Raw genomic sequence first — 21,858 nt, 5'->3', positions numbered from 1 at the left:
GGCACATTGAGCAGGCTAAATCAAATCAAATCACATTTTATTGGTCACATAAATATATTTAGCAGATGTTATTGCTGGTGTAACGAAATAGATGTGTTCCTAGCTCCAACAGTGCAGTATTATCTAACAATTCACAACAATACATACAAATCTCAAAGTAAAGGAATGGAATTAAGAAATATCTAAATATTAGGATGAGCAATGTCAGAGTTGCATTGACTCGAATACAGTAAAATACAGTATGTAAACATTATTCAAGTGTCCAGTGTTCCATTATTAAAGTGACCAGTAATCCCATGTCTATGTACATAGGGCAGAAGCGTGGCTATTTAATAGTCTGATGGCTGTGAGATAGAGACTGAAAAACAGATTATTGGTCTCATCTTTGATGCAAATGTACTGACCTCGCCTTCAGTGGGGTGAACAGCCTATAGCTCGGATGATTGTCGTCCTTGATGATCGTTTTGACCTTCCTGTGACATTGGGTGCTGTCGGTGTCCTAGAGAGCAGGTTCTGTGCCCCCGGTGATGCGTTGGGCAGACCGCACCACTCTCTGGAGAGCCCTGCTGTTGCGTGCAATGCAGTTGCCATACCAGGCGGTGATACAGCCCGACAGGATGCTCTCAATAGTGCATCTGTAAAAGTTTGTGAGGGGCCAAGCTGATTTTCTTGAGCCACTGTCTCTGAGGGTGGACCATTTCAGTTTGTCAGTGATGTGGAGGCCAAGGAACTTGAAGCTTTTCACCTTCTCCAAAGCGGTCCTGTCGATGTGGATAGGGGTGTGCTCCCTCTGCTGTTTACTGAAGTCCACGATCAGCTCCTTCGTTTTGTTGACATTTAGGGAGAGGTTATTTTCCGGTCACCCCTCCGCCAGGGCCTTCACCTTCTCTCTGTAGGCTGTCTCATCATTGCTGGTAATCAGGCCTGTAATCTGCAAAATTGATGAATGAATTGGAGGCGTGCATGGCCACACAGTCATGGGTGAACAGGGAGTACAGGAAGGGGCTGAGCATGCACCCAAGTGGGGCCCGTGTTGAGGATCAGCGGAGTGGAGGTGTTGTTTCCTACCTTCACCACCTGGGGGCAGCCCGTCAGGAAGTCCAGGACCCAGTTGTACAGGGCAATGTTCAGACCCAGGGCCCTGAGCTTAATGCTGAGCTTGGAGGTAATATGGTGTTGAAGGCTGAGCTGTACTCAATGAACAGCATTCTCACATAGGTATTCCACTTGTCCAGATGGGATAGGGCAGTGTGCAGTGCGATGGCGATTGCATCGTCTGTGGATCTATTGGGGCGGTATGCAAATTGAAGTGGGTCTAGGGTGTCAGGTAAAGTGGAGGTGATATGATCCTTTACTAGCCTCTCAAAGCTCTTCATAATGACAGAAGTGAGTGCTACGGTGCAAAATGTAAATGTACAGTTTTGTCATTTAGCAGACGGTCTTATCCAGAGCAACTTACAGGAGCAAATAGGGTTAAGTGCCTCAAATCAAATCAAATTATATTGGTCACATACACATGGTCAGCAGATGTTATTGCAGGTATAGCGAAATGCTTGTGCTTCTAGCTCCGACAGTGCAGTAATATATAACAAGTAATCTAATAATTCCACAACAACTACCTAACACACACAAATCTAAGTAAAGAGATTCAATAAGAATATATACATAGAAATATATGGATTGGCAATGACCGAGCGGCATAGGTCAAGATGCAATAGATGGTATAAAATACAGGATATACATGTGATATGAGTAATGTAAGGTATGTAAACATTAAGGTGGCATTGTTTAAAGTGAGTAGTGATCCATTTATTAAAGTGGCCAGTGATTGGGTCTCAATGTAGGCAGCAGCTTCTCTGAGTTAGTGATTGCTGTTTAGCAGTCTGATGGCCTTGAAATAGAAGCTGTTTTTCAATCTCTCGGTCCTTGCTTTGATGCACCTCTACTGGCCTCACCTTCTGGGGTGAACAAGCAATGGCTCGGTTGGTTGTTGTCCTTGATGATCTTATTTGCCTTCCTGTGGCATTGGGTTCTGTAGGTGTCCTGGAGGGCAGGTAGTTTGCCCTCGGTGATGCCGACAGGATGCTCTCAATTGTGCATCTGTAAAAGTTTGTGTGGGTTTTAGGTGTCAAGCCACATTTCTTCAGCCTCCTGAGACGCTGTTGCGCCTTCTTCACCACACTGTCTGTGTGGGTGGACCATTTCAGTTTGTTTGTGATTTGTACAATGAGTAACTTAAAAACTTTCCACCTTCTCCTGAAGTCCATGATCATCTCACTTGTTTTGTTGACGTTGCGTGAGAGGTTGTTTTCCTGACACCACACTCCCGAGTGCCCTCACCTCCTCCTTGTAGACTGTCTCATCGTTGTTGGTAATCAAGCCCACTACTGTTGTGTCGTCTGCAAACTTGATGATTGAGTTGGAGGCATGCATGGTCACGCAGTTATGGCTGAAAAGGGTGTATAGGAGTGGGCTGAGCACGCAGCCTTGTGGGGCCCTTGCTCAAGGGCACAGACAGATTTACCTAATTGGCTCTGGGATTCGACCCAGCGACATCTTATCAAGTCACTGGCGAGTGGCAAAGTGCTTCGGTGCCGTAACAGCTTCCCTAAATTTCGCAAATGTCCGTTTTAGAAGACAGTGACTTAATGACCAAAATTGTGCCATATACACTAGACTAATATTGATGCAATATTGGCCGTTTTCAACCAGAGAAGTTTGTTTTTGAGTTCAGCTGCCCGTTAAATGGAATGAGAAGATCAAATAGTATGCATCTTTTTCATTAAAGGGGAATGAAAGAGCTTTTGGCTCACTGACTGACCGGCACAGCATAACAAACAACGTTAAAATCACATTCCCAACTGCCTTGCACACTGGTAGACAAAAGGACCATTCACAGATATTGACTTTGGTGCAACTACTTATGAGCTAGGATGCAGCAATCAACTAAGTTAGTTACATTATTTAAGTTAAAAAGCATTTTTTGTTAAAAGCCTCTATTTCCAGAACAAGTTATTTGCCTACATTTTCAAAGCTGGTTTCAGTTTGTCTCAATTAAAATACAGTATTATCTGTGGATTCAAGTTTGTCAGAATGTGGGTGTTTTGTTGCCGAATGCACTCACTGAAACGTCTTTGTAGAGATGACCAGGGTCATATTCAATGTCATTGGTGTTGAAGTAGTCATTGGCAGCAGCCAGGAGAGTCATCTCTGGGATGGAGAAAACATCCATGAACTGCTTCATCACAGGACCCTGTAAGATAATGTTAGCTCAATGGGATAGAAGACAAAGCTGAGCCTCAGCAAAAAAAACAAAAGAAAATCCGACAATTTTTTTTCATGAATTTTTTGCAGATATTGGATATACATTTTAGAGAGCAATTTCCATCGGGAACTGATCATTAATGCAAGTCTTTTACGCAGGCTTTTAACCATTATTTTATCTTTAAAGAATGGAAATTTGCCAACAATTGCAGCAAATTCCACAGATTTTCAAACATACCGTGCGTTCAGAAAGTATTCAGACCCTTTGACTTTTTTTCACATTTAGTTACATCACAACCGTATTCTAAAATGTATTACATTGACGTCTTCCCTCTTTAATCTACACACAATACCCCATAATGACAAAGCAAAACTGCTTTATACACTGCTCAAAAAAATAAAGGGAACACTAAAATAACACATCCTAGATCTGAATGAATGAAATATTTTTATTAAATACTTTTTTCTTTATATAGTTGAGTGTGCTGACAACAAAATCACACAAAAATGATCAATGGAAATCAAATGTATCAACCCATGGAGGTCTGGATTTGGAGTCACACTCAAAATTAAAGTGGAAAATCACACTACAGGCTGATCCAACTTTGATGTAATGTCTAAAAACAAGTCAAAATGAGGCTCAGTAGTGTGTGGCCTCCACGTGCCTGTATGACCTCCCTACAACGCCTGGGCATGCTCCTGATGAGGTGGCAGATGGTCTCCTGAGGGATCTCCTCCCAGACCTGGACTAAAGCATCCGCCAAGTCCTGGACAGTCTGTGGTGCAACGTGGCATTGGTGGATGGAGCGAGCCATGATGTCCCAGATGTGCTCAATTGGATTCAGGTCTGGGGAACGGGTGGGCCAGTCCATAGCATCAATGCCTTCCGCTTGCAGGAACTGCTGACACACTCCAGCCACATGAGGTCTAGCATTGTCTTGCATTAGGAGGAACCCAGGGCCAACCGCAACAGCATATGGTCTCACAAGGGGTCTGAGGATCTCATCTGGGTACCTAATGGCAGTCAGGCTACCTCTGGCGAGCACATGGAGGGCTGTGCGGCCCCCCAAAGAAATGCCACCCCACACCATGACTGACCCACCGCCAAACCGGTCATGCTGGAGGATGTTGCAGACAGCAGAACGTTCTCCACGGCGTCTCCAGACTGTCACGTCTGTCACATGTGCTCAGTGTGAACCTGCTTTCATCTGTGAAGAGCACAGGGTGCCAGTGGCGAATTTGCCAATCTTGGTGTTCTCTGGCAAATGCCAAACGTCCTGCACAGTGTTTGGCTGTAAGCACAACCCCCACCTGTGGACGTCGGGCCCTCATCAAATCAAATTTTATTTGTCACATACACATGGTTAGCAGATGTTAATGCGAGTGTAGCGAAATGCTTGTGCTTCTAGTTCCGACAATGCAGTAATAACCAACAAGTAATCTAACTAACAATTCCAAAACTACTGTCTTATACACAGTGTAAGGGGATAAAGAATATGTACATAAGGATATATGAATGAGTGATGGTACAGAGCAGCATAGGCAAGATACAGTAGATGGTATCGAGTACAGTATATACATATCAGATGAGTATGTAAACAAAGTGACATAGGTAAAGTGGCTAGTGATACATGTATTACATAAGGATGCAGTCGATGATATAGAGTACAGTATATACGTATGCATATGAGATGAATAATGTAGGGTAAGTAGCATTATATAAGGTAGCATTGTTTAAAGTGGCTAGTGATATATTTACATCATTTCCCATCAATTCCCATTATTAAAGTGGCTGGAGTTGAGTCAGTGTCAGTGTCAGTGTGTTGGCAGCAGCCACTCAATGTTAGTGGTGGCTGTTTAACAGTCTGATGGCCTTGAGCTAGAAGCTGTTTTTCAGTCTCTCGGTGCCAGCTTTGATGCACCTGTACTGACCTCACCTTCTGGAAGATAGCGGGGTGAACAGGCAGTGGCTCGGGTGGTTGATGTCCTTGATGATCTTTATGGCCTTCCTGTAACATCGGGTGGTGTAGGTGTCCTGGAGGGCAGGTAGTTTGCCCCTGGTGATGCGTTGCGCAGACCTCACTACCCTCTGGAGAGGTGGGTTAGGGCAGTGTGCAGTGTGGTTGAGATTGCATCGTCTGTGGACCTATTTGGGCGGTAAGCAAATTGGAGTGGGTCTAGGGTGGAGGTGATATGGTCCTTGACTAGTCTCTCAAAGCACTTCATGATGACGGAAGTGAGTGCTACGGGGCGGTAGTCGTTTAGCTCAGTTACCTTAGCTTTCTTGGGAACAGGAACAATGGTGGCCCTCTTGAAGCATGTGGGAACAGCAGACTGGTATAGAGGAGTCTGTTTCTGACCGTTTGAGCAGACATATGCACATTTGTGGCCTGCTGGAGGTCATTTTGCAGGGCTCTGGCAGTGCTCCTCCTGCTCCTCCTTGCACAAAGGCGGAGGTAGCGGTCCTGCTGCTGGGTTGTTGCTCTCCTACGGCCTCCTCCGTGTCTCCTAATGTACTGGCCTGTCTCCTGGTAGCGCCTCCATGCTCTGGACACTACACTGACAGACACAGCAAACCTTCTTGCCACAGCTCGCATTGATGTGCCATCCTGGATGAGCTGCACTACCTGAGCCACTTGTGTGGGTTGTAGACTCCGTCTCATGCTACCACTAGAGTGAAAGCACCGCCAGCATTCAAAAGTGACCAAAACATCAGCCAGGAAGCATAGGAACTGAGAAGTGGTCTGTAGTCACCACCTTCAGAACCACTCCTTTATTGGGGGTGTCTTGCTAATTGCCTATCATTTCCACCTGTTGTCTATTCCATTTGCACAACAGCAAGTGAAATGTATTGTCAATCAGTGTTGCTTCCTAAGTGGACAGTTTGATTTCACAGAAGTGTGATTGACTTGGAGTTACATTGTGTTGTTTAAGTGTTCCCTTTATTTTTTTGAGCAGTGTAGAAATGTTTGCAAAATGAACAACAAAAATACCTTATTTACGTAAGTATTTAGACCATTTGCAATGAGACTTGAAATTGAACTCAGGTGCATCCTGTTTCCATTGATCACCCTTGAGATGTTTCTTCAACTTGATTGGAGTCCACCTGTGGTAAATTCAATTGATTGGACATGATTTGGAAAGGCAAACATCTGTCTATACTAAGTCCCACAGTTGACAGGACATGTCAGTGCAAAAACCAAGCTATGAGGTCCGTAGAGCTCCGAGACAGGATTGTGTTGACGCACAGATCCGGGGAAGGGTACAAAAACATTTCTGCAGCATTAAAGATCCCCAAGAACAAGGTATGCCAAACTGAGCAATCAGGGGAGAAGGGCCTTGGTCAGGAAGGTGACCAAGAATCAGATGGTCACTCTGACAGAGCTCAAGAGTTCCTCTGTGGAGATGGGAGAACCTTCCAGAAGGACAACCATCTCTGCAGCACTCCAACAATTAGGCCTTTATGGTAGAGTGGCAAGACGGAAGCCACTCCTCAGTAAAAGGCACGACAGCCCGCTTCTAGTTTACCAAAAGTTCACCATCTTAAGACTCTCTAGTTCACCACCGTAAGACTCTCAGACCATGAGAAACAAGATTCTCTGGTCTGATGAAACCAAGATTGAACTTTTTGGCCTGAATGCCCAGCCTCACGTCTGGAGAAAACCTGGCACCATCCCTACGGTGAAGCATGATGGTGGCTGCATCATGCTGTGGGGATGTTTTTCAGCGGCAGGGACTGGGAGACTAGTCAGGATCGAGGGAAAGATGAACGGAGCAAAGTACAGAGAGATCCTTGATGAAAACCTACTCTAGGGTGCTCCAGACCTCAGACTGGGGCAAAGATTCACCTTCCAACAGGACACCGACCCTAAGCACACAGCCAAGACAACGCAGGAGTGGCTTCGGGACAAGTCTCTGAATGTCCTTGAGTGGCTCAGCCAGAGCCCAGACTTGAATCCAATTAAAAATCTCTGGGGAGACCTGAAAATAGCTGTGCAGCGCCACTCCCCATCCAACCTGATAGAGCTTGAGAGGATCTCCAAAGAAGAATGGGAGAAACTCCCCAAATACAGGTGTGCCAAGCTTGTAGCGTCATACCCAAGAAGACTCAAGGCTGTAATCGCTGCCAAGGGTGCTTAAACAAAGTACTGAGTAAATGGTCTGAATACTTATGTACATTTGATATTTACATTTTTTTTTTAAATAAATTTGCAAACATTCTTTGTCATTATGTGATATTGTGGTTAAATTGATGAGGGGGAAAAAACTATTTAATCCATTTTATAATAAGGCTGTAATGAAACAAAATGTGGAAAATGTGAAGGGGTCTGAATACTTTCTGAATACACTGTATATTCCATTTTAGTGTCTCCGGTCCTTATTTTTCAGTTAACCTTTTCATACTGTCACGCCCTGGTCGAAGTATTTTGTGTTTATCTTTATGTATTGGGTCAGGCCAGGGTGTGGCATTGGGTTTTTGTATTGTGGTGTGTTTTGTCTTGGGGTTTTGGTATGTATATATTGGGATTTGTAGCTAGTGGGGTGTTCTAGCAAAGTCTATGGCTGTCTGGAGTGATTCTCAATCAGAGGCAGGTGTTTATCGTTGTCTCTGATTGGGAACCATATTTAGGCAGCCACATCTTTGAGTTTGTCGTGGGTGATTGTACTTAGTGTCCTGAGTGTCTTGATGTCCTTGTTAGATGTTAGTTGACACATGTATAGGCTGTTTCTGTTTTCGTTTCGTTTATTGTTTTGTAGTGTTCGTGTTTAGTCGTGTTTTAAGTTTGTTTAAATAAACATGGATCGCAATATACACGCTGCAGTTTGGTCCGACTCTCCTTCACCACACCTAGAAAACCCTTACAGAATCACCCACCACAAACGGACCAAGCAGGGTGTCAACAGGCAGGAGCAGCCCAAAGAGGAGATGCGTAAGAAGGATTTCTGGACATGGGAGGAAATCCTTGACGGGAGAGGACCCTGGGCTAAACCAGGGGAGTGTAGCCGCCCAAAGGTGCAGCAGGAGAAGAGGAAACAGGAGCAGCCCAAAGAGGAGTACAGTATGGACTATACTTCTTGGGAGGAGATAGACAGGTGGGCGGTCGACCCAGGGAGAGTGCCGGAGCCCGCCTGGGATTCGATGGAGCAGTGCGCGGAAGGTTACAGGAGAATGAGGTTGGCGAAGCAAGCATGACGGCGCGGACGGAAGGCCGAGAGACAGCCCCAAAAATGTATTGGGGGGGGGGGGCTCACAGGGAGTAGGGCTACGCCAGGTAGGAGACCTACGCAAACTCCCTGTGCTTACCGGGGGGCTAGAGAGACCGGGCAGGCACCGTGTTATGCAGTGGTGCGCACGGTGTCCCCAGTGCGGGTGCATAGCCCGGTGCGGTATATTCCTACTCCTCGTATCGACCGGGCTAGAGTGGGCATCGAGCCAGGTAAGGTTGGGCAGGCTCGGTGCTCAAGAGCTCCAGTGCGCCTGCACGGTCCGGTCTATCCAGTACCACCTCCACACCCCAGCCCTCCGGTAGCAGCTCCCCGCACCAGGCTTCCTGTGCGTGTCCTCGGCCCAGTACCACCAGTGCCAGCACCACGCATCAGGCCTACAGTGCGCCTCGCCTCTCCTGCGCTGCTGGAGTCTCCTGTCTGTTCAGCGCAGCCAGAGCTGTCAGCCTGCATGGAGCAGCCAGAGCTGCCAGTCTACATGGAGCAGCCAGAGCTGTCAGTCTGCATGGAGCAGCCAGAGCTGTCAGTCTGCATGGAGCAGCCAGAGCTGTCAGTCTGCAAGGAGCTGCCAGTCTGCAAGGAGCTGTCAGTCTGCAAGGAGCTGTCAGTCTGCAAGGAGCTGCCAGTCTGTAAGAAGCCGCCAGAGCTGTCAGCCCACATGGAGCAGCCAGAGCCGCCAGTCAGCGTGGAGCAGCCAGAGCCGACAGTCAGCATGGAGCAGCCAGATCTTTCAGTCTGCCCAGCGCCACCAGTCTGCCCAGCGCCGCCAGTCTGCCCAGCGCCGCTAGTATGCCCAGCGCCGCCAGTGCCCCCAGTCTGCCCAGCGCCGCCAGAACTGCCAGTCGGCCAGGATCCGCCAGTCGGCCAGGATCCGCCAGTCTGCCAGGATCCGCCAGTCGGCCAGGATCAGCCAGTCGGCCAGGATCAGCCAGGATCCGCCAGTCAGCCAGGATCCGCCAGTCAGCCAGGATCCGCCAGTCAGCCAGGATCCGCCAGTCAGCCAGGATCCGCCAGTCAGCCAGGATCCGCCAGTCAGCCAGGATCCGCCAGTCAGCCAGGATCTGCCGGAACCACCAGCCAGCCAGGATCTGGTAGATCCATCAACACTCCCGAGCTTCCTCTCACTCCCGAGCTTCCCCTCACTCCCGAGCTTCCCCTCACTCCCGAGCTTCCCCTCACTCCCGAGCTTCCCCTCACTCCCGAGCTTCCCCTCACTCCCGAGCTGCCCTTCAGTCCCGATCTGCTCCTCAGTCCAGTGGGGTTCTGGGTCCCCATCACTGGACCCAGGGACGCGAGAAGGGACTAAGACATTCCCACGTCACTCCCGAGCCACCATGGACAGACGCCCACCCGGACCCTCCCTATTGTTTTGAGGTGCGTCCGGGAGTCCGCACCTTGGGGGGGGGGGGTTGTCACGCCCTGGTCGAAGTATTTTGTGTTTATCTTTATGTATTGGGTCAGGCCAGGGTGTGGCATGGGGTTTTTGTATTGTGGTGTGTTTTGTCTTGGGGTTTTGGTATATATATATTGGGATTTGTAGCTAGTGGGGTGTTCTAGCAAAGTCTATGGCTGTCTGGAGTGATTCTCAATCAGAGGCAGGTGTTTATCGTTGTCTCTGATTGGGAACCATATTTAGGCAGCCATATTCTTTGAGTTTGCCGTGGGTGATTGTACTTAGTGTCCTGAGTGTCTTGATGTCCTTGTTAGATGTTAGTTGACACATGTATAGGCTGTTTCTGTTTTCGTTTCGTTTATCGTTTTGTAGTGTTCGTGTTTAGTCGTGTTTTACGTTTGTTTAAATAAACATGGATCGCAATATACACGCTGCAGTTTGGTCCGACTCTCCTTCACCACATGAAAACCGTGACACATACGAGTTCCAAATATCTCTAACGGTCACCCCAGTGTGAGTTGTTTTATGCACGTGATGTCAGAATTCACTCTGTTCCAAAATAAGATTATTACGCAACAGGACAGTTAACACGTGCTTCCAGCTAATTGTCTATAGGCTATGTTTCAACTTGTCAATTTCAAATTATTTTCTAACAAGTTGTATTGTTCCGCCTCCTCATTAATTCACATAGAAGTAGCTCATTTCAGCGTTGCAGACAATTTATGTATGAGGCTTTACTGAGCCGGACAAACTTCTCTCTTCGAGAGCTCACGCACTTCACCAATGTTTGCGCAGATCAAGTATGCAGACATTTGCGCAGTCTTGCACAAATGGGAACATGTTGGTTTTCCTTACAAATAATAACTTTGGACATGCGTTCCTACCAAAGTAAGTTCCTTATTTTCTGTATATCGTGTTGTCGTTTCTACTGTAGGCACACACAACATGTATGTATGTATGTATCTATGTATGGGGCATAATGTACTTACAGTTTTATTCACAGTACCGGTGACAAATAATGCATTCCAATTATTGCATTGATTGTAATGGACACCTATGAAGTGTGTAAAATACTTTTTTGAAGGTTGTACTGTTTATAATGAGCTAATGCTAAGCTATTTGCCAGCTGTGTGGCGCCATGTTTGTTGACATTATACAATGCATTCTGGGTGTCACCTAAACGTCTGTCAGACCAAAGATGTTATAATGAGGTGAAGGAATGGTTCACTCATCTTTCAGGTAAACTTCCGGAAGTGAATGAAGGGAAGTGAATGAACGTAGACAACACCCCCCCTTCAACATGCATACTATAAACAGACCAAACTCATCTTGTCTCCTTGTATTATCTTTGGTTAAATAATAATTGCTATTAGATCATTTATAATGTAGTTTCTGTCAGCCGAGTTATAAAATATGACCTGTTACGTCAATCTTTCCTCACTCAGCGCTAGAAAAATGCAGCCTACATTTTCCGGTTTGGATGATTGTGTTATGCTGTAGTTACTTCTGTGAATGTCTGAACATTGCATCTAAAAATAAACTGGTCACATTCTGGACATAAATTTGTAAGGACTGTGTTTGTGCAAAATGTTTCTGTGAAAAACAATGTGGCCAGCTCAAATGCTGATTCATTCGAAACTGGACGTTAAAAATAAGCATTCAGGGACCACTGTAGAATGATCACACTCCTTTGTTGGTAAGTGTGAAAAGGTTAAGGTAGAAGAATGTAAGTAATGACCTTTCCATAGAAGCCACTGACTTCCTCAAGAGGGACATGGTTAGTTCCACCGTAGAGCTCCAAAACCTCCTCATCTGGGACAGGATTCAGACCCCTGTGGGAATCAACATCTCTCATTATGGTCTCTCTATTACAGAATTGAATCCATGACATACCAATAGCAAAGAGTATTGTTATTAGAAAAAACGTTGTGCACAAATCTCAACAGAAGCGGGAGGGCGGAGAGGACAGGACGAGCAGAGCGGTAAAATCAATATACAGTGAGGACATCGTCCTGGTTCTAGTTTGGCTGGTGGTGCACTCGGTAGCTAGCCAGATTTAATAGGTCTCTGGCACTTCAAATGAATGAGTCCCTGTCAGTTATGTTTAGTATCTGCATAGTTAATACCATCAGTAGCAAGCTACTGCTGCGAGCAACTTCGAGAATAATAAATATACACTTTTGAGCACCCTCCAAAAAGTTATACTTTGCAACAGCTTACCTTGAAATAAAATGTCAATTCTCATCTCCCTCTCTTTCAAAATCAGCAGATACACCTCCAATGACAGTTCTGGCTTTTGCATTGACTGTATGCTATCAGGATAGTCTATACCTCTAATCATCTTTGCTGATAGCGATGTTTCCAGAAGTGGATAAATTGGTCTAATTTAGCATGTATGGTAAAGCCTCAACCCTTAGCTAACTCTTCATATTCAAATGAGCTCGAAAATGTTTTAATAAGGACAAAATGTTTTGTGTGACTACAGCACCAGCCATAAAAAGCAAAAATAGACACGTTGTAATTGAGCGGAGTGTCAGAGAACAGCGTGTTCACTGCCCGGCATCAGTTGGGTCATTATCATTCAAAACAAAGCATTCTAAAATAATTTGCACGCACGCCTAAAGTTATTCTTATTTCATTGTGTTACTATTTTCCCTTAAATTTATTCAGAAATGTTTTCTTACTTAGACTCTGCATTGTTGTTTAAGGGCGCATAAGTAAGCATTTCACATAAGGTCTACTATACCTGTTATAGTTGGCACATGTGACTAATAAAATTAGATTTTGTAAGTTTAGGCCTTTAGTTTTCATTATATTCCCCCAGCAAGTGTCTCACCTGTATACAGTCCCCAGCTGAATGTAATGGAAGGCATCAATTTTCATCAACAGTCCCTACATGAAAAAATATAATTTTATTGACTGAACTACCATTTCACTCTAATTTCACTCTCAAACTTTGAATGTTTAAAAGCTTTTATACACCCATAAAAACACTTACCTTCTGAATGTCATAGTGGAGACCACGAGCAGCGAAGTTTGGAATATAGTCATACTTGCTAATGCCCTCTGGATACTGTTAGGGGAATTAAAAGTAACAATTTAAATTCAAACAAACAATAAACAACGTGCACAATGACCATTTGTATGAGGATATGAGGCAAACAGCATCACATTTCCGTCAAACTAACCTTGTAGTGTTTGACAAGGAAGTCTCGAGCTGTGTTGTAGATCATTGTATCAAGAGTGTTGGAGTACAAAGCGAGTGTGTAGTCATAATCAAAGCCATAGATTTCCACTTCGTCCAAGTCAACCTCATTGTTGGCATAGATGGTGGAGGGGTTCAGTAAGTTACATACACCTGGAGGAATCAAATCTGCAGAAAAGGAGGGGGAGACATTACACACACAAAAAAAATCTAACATGATCCAGCTTCATGATTTGTCTTAAATGCATTGTGTGGATAATCTAAAGAGCCTGTGCTTACAATTTTGGGCAGTAAGTGGTCTATTGTTCAAAATGGCCAAAGATATACAGTTGAAGACGGAAGTCCCAATTTGTAAGTCGCTCTGGATAAGAGCGTCTGCTAAATGACTTAAATGTAAATGTAAGTTTACAGAAGCCTTAGCCAAATACATTTAAACTCAGTTTTTCACAATTCCTGACATTTAATCTTAGTAATGATTCCCTGTCTTAGGTCAGTTAGGATCACCACTTTATTTTAAGAATGTTAAATGTCAGAATAATAGTAGAGAGAATGACTTATTTCAGCTTTTATTTCTTTCATCACATTCCCAGTGGGTCAGAAGTGTACATACACTCAATTAGCATTTGGTAGCATTGCCTTTAAATTGTTTAATTCGGGTCAAACATTTTAGGTAGCCTTCCACAAGCTTCCAACAATAAGTTGGGTAAATTTTGGCCCATTCCTCCTGACAGAGCTGGTGTAACTGAGTCAGGTTTGTAGACCACCTTGCTCGCACACGTTTTTTCAGATCTGCCCACAAATTTTATATAGGATGGAGTTCAGGGCTTTGTGATGGCCACTCCAATACCTTGACTTTGTTGTCCTTAAGCCATTTTCTCACAACTTTGGAAGTATGCTTGGGGGTTGGAAGACCCATTTGGAAGACCCATTTGTGACCAAGCTTTAACTTCCTGACTGATGTCTTGAGATGTTGCTTCAATATATCCACATATTTTCATTCATGTTACCATCTATTTTGTGAAGTGCACCAGTCCCTCCTGCAGAAAAGCACCCCCACTACATGATGCTGCCACCCCCGTACTTCAAGGTTGGGATGGTGTTCTTTGGCTTGCAAGCCTCCCCCTTTTCCTACAAACATAATGATGGTCATAATGGCCAAACAGTTCTATTTTTGTTTCATCAGACCAGAGAACATTTCTCCAAAAACTACGAACTAAAAAGCCAGACGGCTTTTTTTATGGCGGTTTTGGAGCAGTGGCTTCTTCCTTGCTGAGTGTCCTTTTAGGTTATGTTGATATAGGACTCATTTTACTGTGGATATAAATACTTTTGTCCCCGTTTCCTCCAGCATCTTCACAAGGTCCTTTGATGTTGTTATGGGATTGATTTGCACTTTTCGCATCAAAGTACGTTCATCTCTAGGAGACAGAACGCGTCTCCTTCCTGAGTGGTATGACGGCTGCGTGGTCCCATGGTGTTTATACTTGCGTACTATTGCTTGTACAGATGAACGTGGTACCTTCAGGCGTTTGAAAATTGCTCCCAAGGATGAACCAGACTTGTGGAGGTCTACAATTATTTTTCTGAGGTCTGTCTCCCAGGCTGCGTGCCGGTCTTGACAGCCAATCGCATGCAAGGAACAAAACAGCTCATTTGGCTAGTCTTGTGAGCTAGCTAGTTAGCTCAGTAGTCTTGGTAGGTATCAAGCTAGCTTGTTACGGCATATAGTCTAGTGGTTAGAGAGTTTGACTAGTAACCGAAAGGTTGCAATATTAAATCCCGAGCTGACAAGGTAAAAAGCTGTCATTCTGCCCCTGAAAAAGGCAGTTAACCCACTGTTCCTAGGCTGTCATTGAAAATAAGAATTTGTTCTTAACCTCTCTGCGCACCGAACCCGGTAGCGGGATGAAATTTGACAACATATGGTGATCGCTACATAAATAGTCATAATAAACATTCATGAAAATACAAGTGTCTCACATGTTTCGAAAGCCTAGAATCTTGCTAATCCAACTGCATTGTCAGATTTTTAAAAAAGGATTTACTGCGAAAGAATACGATGCGATTATCTGAGGATAGAGCCCCATAAAAAACAACTATTTCAACCAGCACAGGCGTAACAAAATCACAAACTGCAATAAAATAAATTGTTTACATTTGACGATCTTCCTCTGTTTGCAATCCCAATGCTCATTATTACACAATGAATGGTCTTTTGTTTGAGAAAATCCATTTTTATAGCCTAACACAAAACATTTTGTGAACCGCTTGTGTCGTGAATTCCATCTCATTCCATTTTCGACGACACATTCGAGGTAAATACAAACAAAACGTAACTTTTCCCCTCATTTTTGGTTTCATTGCAATCAACTGGTTTGTTTGTAACACAACCCAACCTGATGGGTCATTTCGCAGGACGTATTGACTGAAAGAAACCGATTTGAAGACAACAAGTAATGACATCATTGTGCACCAATGATTTGCCCGCTGTTTCGTTGATTGACTGTATTGGAAACCAATGACCACTGATCGTCTTGAAATCTAGCTGGGTAGATAGCCAATGAGCTGAGGTAAATGGCAATATGTAATGTTTATGTGTTGGAAGACCAACCCATGTAGTAAACTCCGGCGTAAAGAGGTTCATTCGCCATTGACGATTCATACTGGAAGGAGCCACGCATGTTGCGCACAGCATTGTTTTGGTAAAGCGCATATTCAGCTGTTTTTATATCAATCAGTATGGCGACTAAGTCAGGGAAAGCTAAGTCTAAGTCTAGATATACAGAAATTGATCGAGGACGATTCATTTAGCGATTCCCAAATGGAGGAATATTTTTTGAACGGAGAGGACATCGTTTTGGACTGGTAAGATCTTCTAATGCTAAAGCCGTTGTTTGAAATTAATAAAATAAAATATTATTTGTGAAATGAAATAGCCTATTTGAGGCTGTTGAGGGGAGGGCAGGCCCACAACAATGGCCAAACTGAAATGGAGACAGTAGATACAGCTGGTCTGTTGTAATATAATAAAGACAGTAGATCTAGCTGGTCTGTCATAATATAAGAGACAGTAGATGTAGCTGAAATGTCATAATATAAATGAGACAGCACGCGACGCAAGTGGTGTGGTAGGCATGTTAGGTTAAATCGAGATCTGGTCATTCCTGAATTATGAATTATTTAAGAGGTGCAATATGGAAAAATTGCTCCGCCATTTCTTGGTTGCTGAAATTCTAATAGTTAGGCTCATTTCAGTTTGTGAAAACAAGCACTTAAGAGTGTAGAAAATCATTGTAGCATGTAAACCGCTGTGAAATATATTTGCAACAACCAAAAATATTGTATTTTCAGCAGTTTGAAGGTGGTGCTCAAAACCAAAAGTAAAAGATTCAAAAACTAAACTTAATAATGGAAAGCATAGAAACAGCAAACATAGAACAGATTTACAGCTTTTTAGACTTACTTTCAATCGTTTATTTTAATTGAACCTTTATTTAAATAGGCAAATCAATTAAGAACAGATTATTATTTACAGTGACGGCCTACCAGAAGGCAAACGGCCTCCTTTCAGACTTAGTGTAAGGGGCCAGGTACAGGCCGGTGCTGATGGTGGCCGATAACACCCAGCAACAGTCAACAAAGAGTTATTTGAAAGTTTAATAACCATAAAAGTTTAATAACCGTAAAACCAGCAAATCAAATTGTTTGGGGACAGACTTGGTGGCGACAACCGAGTACTGAAGGTGTTCTTTGGTAAAGATTGCCACTCCACCAACTTTGGAAGATCTGTCTTGCCGAAAAAGGTGATGTGAGGATGACAGATCTAGAACTTTTTGGGTTGCCCAAAAAATTACATATTGCAGCTTTAATGTAACAAATCAAAAATTAAAATAATGTTATAGAAGGTAAAGTAAAAATGTAAACTGGTCCGTCAATGCATAGCCTGGGCTATATATTTCTTTATGTTTATCGCGCAGCCCTAATTTCTAGTCAAAATGACAAATGAGTAATGCCAAATTATCTAAAACGATTGGAGGTGGTTATGGTAGAGAAATTAACATTCAATTCTCTGGCAACCGCTCTTGTGGACATTCCTGCAGCCAGCATGCCAATTTCACACGCCCTCAAAACTTGAGACATCTGTGGCATTGTGTTGTGACAAAACTTTGCATTTTAGAGTGGTTGTTTATTGTCCCCAGCACAAGGTTTAATCAGCTTCTTGATATGCCACATCTGTCAAGCAGATTAATTATCTTGGCAAAGGAAAAATGCTCACTAACAGGGATGTAAACTAATTTGTGAAGAAAGTTTGAAAAATATATTTTTTGTGCATATGGAACATTTATGCAATCTTTTATTTTAGCTCATGAAACATGGGACCAACACTTTACATGTTGTGTTTATATTTTTGATCAGTATAGTTTACATGTTGGCAACGATCCTTTGATTCTACACAAACCCGCCTGTTCTGCTCCAAGGTTGCACACGCATCGGTTTTGTTGCTAAACAATCAACCCAACTATACACATTCAGTTGATAAAAACATACATATTTTAGGCAAGCAGCCTAGAAAAAATAAGGAAGGAAAGTGCTGCTAGGTTGCACAATAGGTCTTTTTAAATAGAAGGTGATGTTTGGTAAAAGGGGATAATTGGATTTGAAAAAGCAAGAAGGATCAAGACACTTCATATTTGTATGACATTTTCAATGGAGAATTATTTTTTTAATGACACGTTTGGCAGCATGGCCGTCTTCAGGAAGTACAAAGATACAGTGATGTCTTTTGAACAAATGATGTTCCTATCAACCCTGATTTTACGTATTTATTAGCCACCAGATCCGACCCTCTTGCTTACAGCTGCAATAGGGTCAGACAGCATTCCTGTGTATATTAAGACACCACAAAGCCGGCACGAGGTATGACTCTGAAAATGTACCTCAATCCAGGGATGAGAAAAGTGTTGTGCTCCGAATTGTCCCATTATACCAACTGTTAGACCAAAAAGAATGAACAACTGCTCGTTTAAGTAAACTACTGTTTTTGTCCTCATGCTAACTAGCAGTAGCAACAGCAACCATTATGGAATGGCACATCTCGTTGAACAACAAGAGCCAGGGTTGCCATGTCGGCGGTTTTCCTGAAAAATTGGGCTACTTAACAAAACGATGTCGCGGGTGAAAATGTATTGGCCGCGGGTTTTGGGCTACTTCTAAATTGCATGGAAATTTAAAAATATATATATTTCACTGTGACCTGCTGCTGAAGACTATCAGGCAGTGAGGCAGCCTGTTTCTGAGTGAGTGAGTGAGTGAGTGTGAGTGAGTGAGTGAGTGAGTGAGTGAGTGAGAGTGGAGGGCCTGAGCGGTGTGTATGTATTGAGACTGAGCGCTGCAGCAGGCAGCTGAGTCAAGTGAGTGAGAGGAGATAGAAGAGCACATGCGCACATCCTGAAAACCTTTTACCAGTTGTAGGTAGGCTATTTAGATTAGCTGTCTCCGTAATGACATTTCCAACCCTTTTTCCATAAAACATATTAATGCACTATAACTGATTGCGCATCAATAAATAACAGTGACAAAGCACAGGAAATGCCTGTAGACGCTCTAGAGCGCATTCGATAAAATTGCTTGTAGGTGGTTTAAACTGCATTCTAATGTTGACTTTGCTCATGGAAAACCATATTAAGCAAAGGGTTTCATGCATGCTCAGTTCTTGGGTTTCGAGCGCTGCGCGAGTGGAAATTTGAAATGGCAGTTATGCTTCTGTTATGGGGAAAAGTCCACAACGAAACTGACATTAAATGTGGATAATGATACATTTGCATCCGTTGGCTATTAATTTCGATTGTGATGGTCATAGTTCTATCGCAATTGCCGTTCAGCTGTTTTTAGAATGCATTAGATTGAAGGTCAGTCAGATCAGTTAATATCCATATTATGAATAAGTGATTGAAATTACAAACCCATCTTCAGTAGCCTATTCCAGCAGGCTATTGGGCAATGGAAACACTTTTTACCACTAAATCTCCTCGCTATTCATGTTGAATAAATTAGTCTGTCAATTTGAACTAAGCAAGCTGTTAAATCATGAATCTTATATATTGGCTACTGTGTAGGCTATTTGAAATTAGAAGTAGGCCTATCGGGGGCTATAGGCTACCTGCATCTATCTAACCAAACCATGGAAAAGTTGAATTACAATCATAAATCCAGGTTTTAGTCAGTAGGCCTAGTCTATGCCTATTGAAAAGACAAGTCAATCTCCCAAATAGGCCATTTATAACGGTTTGTAGTCTTAACATCTGGCACATAACGGCACAACGGCCAGAAAATAGCTTAACATTCGTTTTTTAAGTTTAAAAAGGGTGAATTATATTTTCTCTTGCAATATATTTAAATTATTTTATTAGTCACGTTAGCTCCCAATATTAATTATTTTAATGAAACCCCTAATTTAGCTTCTTATGGTGTTTAGAAGTTACATCGAGATTCCTTCTCAATTCGCTCAATAACGTTATGGAGAAAGTGTTTATTGGCTAAATATGGCAATTCCCCTCTTGCAGTAAAAAACATTTGGGCTAGTTTTCAAGCCTTGTAGTTGGGTTTTGAGTATTCATTGGGCTACACATTTTGCTATACTTGGCAACCCTGACAGGCTGTTCGGGCAAACGCTGCCATTTCAAAATGGCTGCTGTGCCTTCTGCAACCAAGCATTATGACAAAAAGGACAGGTTTCAGGACAAAACAGAAATTGTTCAATCTTCGAAGTGTAACAGTTGGGATAATGGGATAACGGGACAATTCGGAGTATAACACATTTCTTATCTCTGGAATGAAGCTCATTTTCTGAGCCTTATCTTACACTAGCTCAGTGGAGTTTTAATAGGCTATTAACAGTAATGCTGTCTAACCCTAGTGCAGCTGTAAGCGAGCAGGTCAGATCTGCTGGCTAATATTCGATATATTAGGCAAGCTTTAACATTACATAAAAACATCTTACCGTGCACAAGTCGTTTCATCTCATTATACCTTGACCAAAGGTACACCTTGGAGTCAATCTTGGGTGCTGTAGTGAATGCCCTTTCAGAAAACGTCGGCGACACCTCCTTAAATTTCTTGCCTGCGACTTGTCTGTGATTTGCGGGTGATGGAGAAGTTGGGATGGCTGTGGAGCCTGTAGCCTGGATACCCGAATTTGATCCACAACTTTGACCATTTTCGCAGCATTTTCCTATTTGGTTGGTCGAACCTCTAGATGCCACGTTACCATAAGACTCAACAGATGTTTTTAAACCCCTGCAAAGCGAAGCTGCCTTACTTTTCTGCAATAACGCATGGCTAAACTTTCTTATTTTTTGACAGGACATTACTACCTGGCATTTATCAGAGTATCTCCAGAACGTTATCTAATTGAAACCTAAATGTAGGCTACAGTTGATACAGTAGCAACTGAGTCAGATGCACAAGGATGACAGTATATCATCAACAGAGGCTATCTATATACTGAGACGGGTCTCAACGTTCTAACAAAGAGAACAAATATCCGCAAAGGAGGCGGGAACAGGCGGGAATATTCTAGCCAATGAGAGGGCAGATTCGCATGTAAACAAGTTCACCAACGTAGCCAGGGACACATTCATTTGAAAAACGTTCTTGATTTTTCAGATAGAAATTACATCAAGATAGCCTGCGTAATTCCGTATGTCAGGTAGAAATATTCTATATTGAACAAACATGCCCATCTGAACTTTCCAAAATGTTGCTTCCTGCTGAACATGCCCCAGGCATGAAATAAACCCTGAAACTCGATTCCCCACATTCTGGTAGGGGGATGTTCTCTTCTGCACTGTTCAACCAATCCAGTAAATGTGAAGGAGGAGTTAAAATAGAGTGTTGCCACAGAGTTTCTAAACCCAGAGGCACAGCATTGTGAGACAATAATCACTTGCGAAACAGACTAGGCAGGGATTTGAGAAGTCAATGAGAGAAGTGAACAAGTAAATCAAATCAAATTGTATTTGTCAAATGCACCGAATTACAACAGATGGTTTTAGACCTTACCGTGAAATGCTTACTTTACAAGCCCTTAAACAACAATGCAGTTTTAAGAAAATAAGAGTTAAGAAATTATTTACTAAAATTTAAAAAAATAACACAACAAAATAACAATAACGAGGCTATATATAGGGGGTACCAGTACCGAGTCAATGTGCGGCGGTACAGGTTAGTCAAGGTAATTGAGGTAATATGTACATGTAGGTAGGGGTAAAGTGACTGCATAAATAATAAACAGTGAGTAGCGGGGGTTGGTCAATGCAAATAGTCCGGGTAGCAATATGATTAATTGTTCAGCAGTCTTGGGGGTAGAAGCTGTTAAGGAGCCTTTTGGACCTAGACTTGGCGCTCCGGTAGCGCTAGCCATGCGGTAGCAGAGAGAACAGTCTTTGACTAGGGTGGCTGGAGTTATTTTGGGCCTTTCTCTGACACCGCCTAGTATAGAGGTCCTAGATGGCAGGAAGCTCGGTCCAGTGATGTACTTGGCCTTACGTACTACCCTCTGTAGCATCTTATGGTTGGATGAAGAGCAGTTGCCATACCAGGCAGTGATGCAACCGGTCAGGAGGTTCTCCACGGTGCAGCTGTAGAGGTTTTTGAGGATCTGGCGACCCATGCCAAATATTTTCAGTCTCCTGAGGGGAATAGGCATTGTCGTGCCCTCGTCACGACTGTCTTGGTGTGTTTGGACCATGATAGTTTGTTGGTGATGTGG

At 43.3% G+C, this 21,858-nt stretch overlaps 1 protein-coding gene across 3 annotated transcripts in view; it reads right to left on the bottom strand.

The window, feature by feature from the left end:
- The window catches only part of LOC118359748 (5'-nucleotidase domain-containing protein 2-like), a 30,791-nt gene extending 10,173 nt beyond the window's left edge, over positions 1 to 20,618 (bottom strand). For 2 of the 3 annotated variants that reach the window (XR_004820744.2, XR_008083027.1), the window contains exons 1-6: positions 20,089 to 20,618; positions 13,072 to 13,256; positions 12,882 to 12,956; positions 12,720 to 12,775; positions 11,622 to 11,715; positions 3,125 to 3,253 (exon numbers count right to left, since the gene is read on the bottom strand). Coding sequence is in view for 1 of the 3 variants with exons in the window: in XM_035738427.2 (XP_035594320.1) it covers positions 3,125 to 3,253; positions 11,622 to 11,715; positions 12,720 to 12,775; positions 12,882 to 12,956; positions 13,072 to 13,256; positions 20,089 to 20,455 (906 nt within the window). In the remaining 2 variants the exon portion in view is untranslated. The remainder of the gene's footprint in view (positions 1 to 3,124; positions 3,254 to 11,621; positions 11,716 to 12,719; positions 12,776 to 12,881; positions 12,957 to 13,071; positions 13,257 to 20,088) is intronic. The other variant, XM_035738427.2, reaches the window with a different exon arrangement.
- Positions 20,619 to 21,858: the final 1,240 nt, after the last annotated feature.

This window comes from Oncorhynchus keta, chromosome 27 (genome assembly GCF_023373465.1).
Source record: "Oncorhynchus keta strain PuntledgeMale-10-30-2019 chromosome 27, Oket_V2, whole genome shotgun sequence".
NCBI lineage: Eukaryota > Metazoa > Chordata > Actinopteri > Salmoniformes > Salmonidae > Oncorhynchus > Oncorhynchus keta.
Note: the sequence above shows the minus strand (reverse complement) of the source record. Positions and strands in the feature narration are given on the sequence as shown.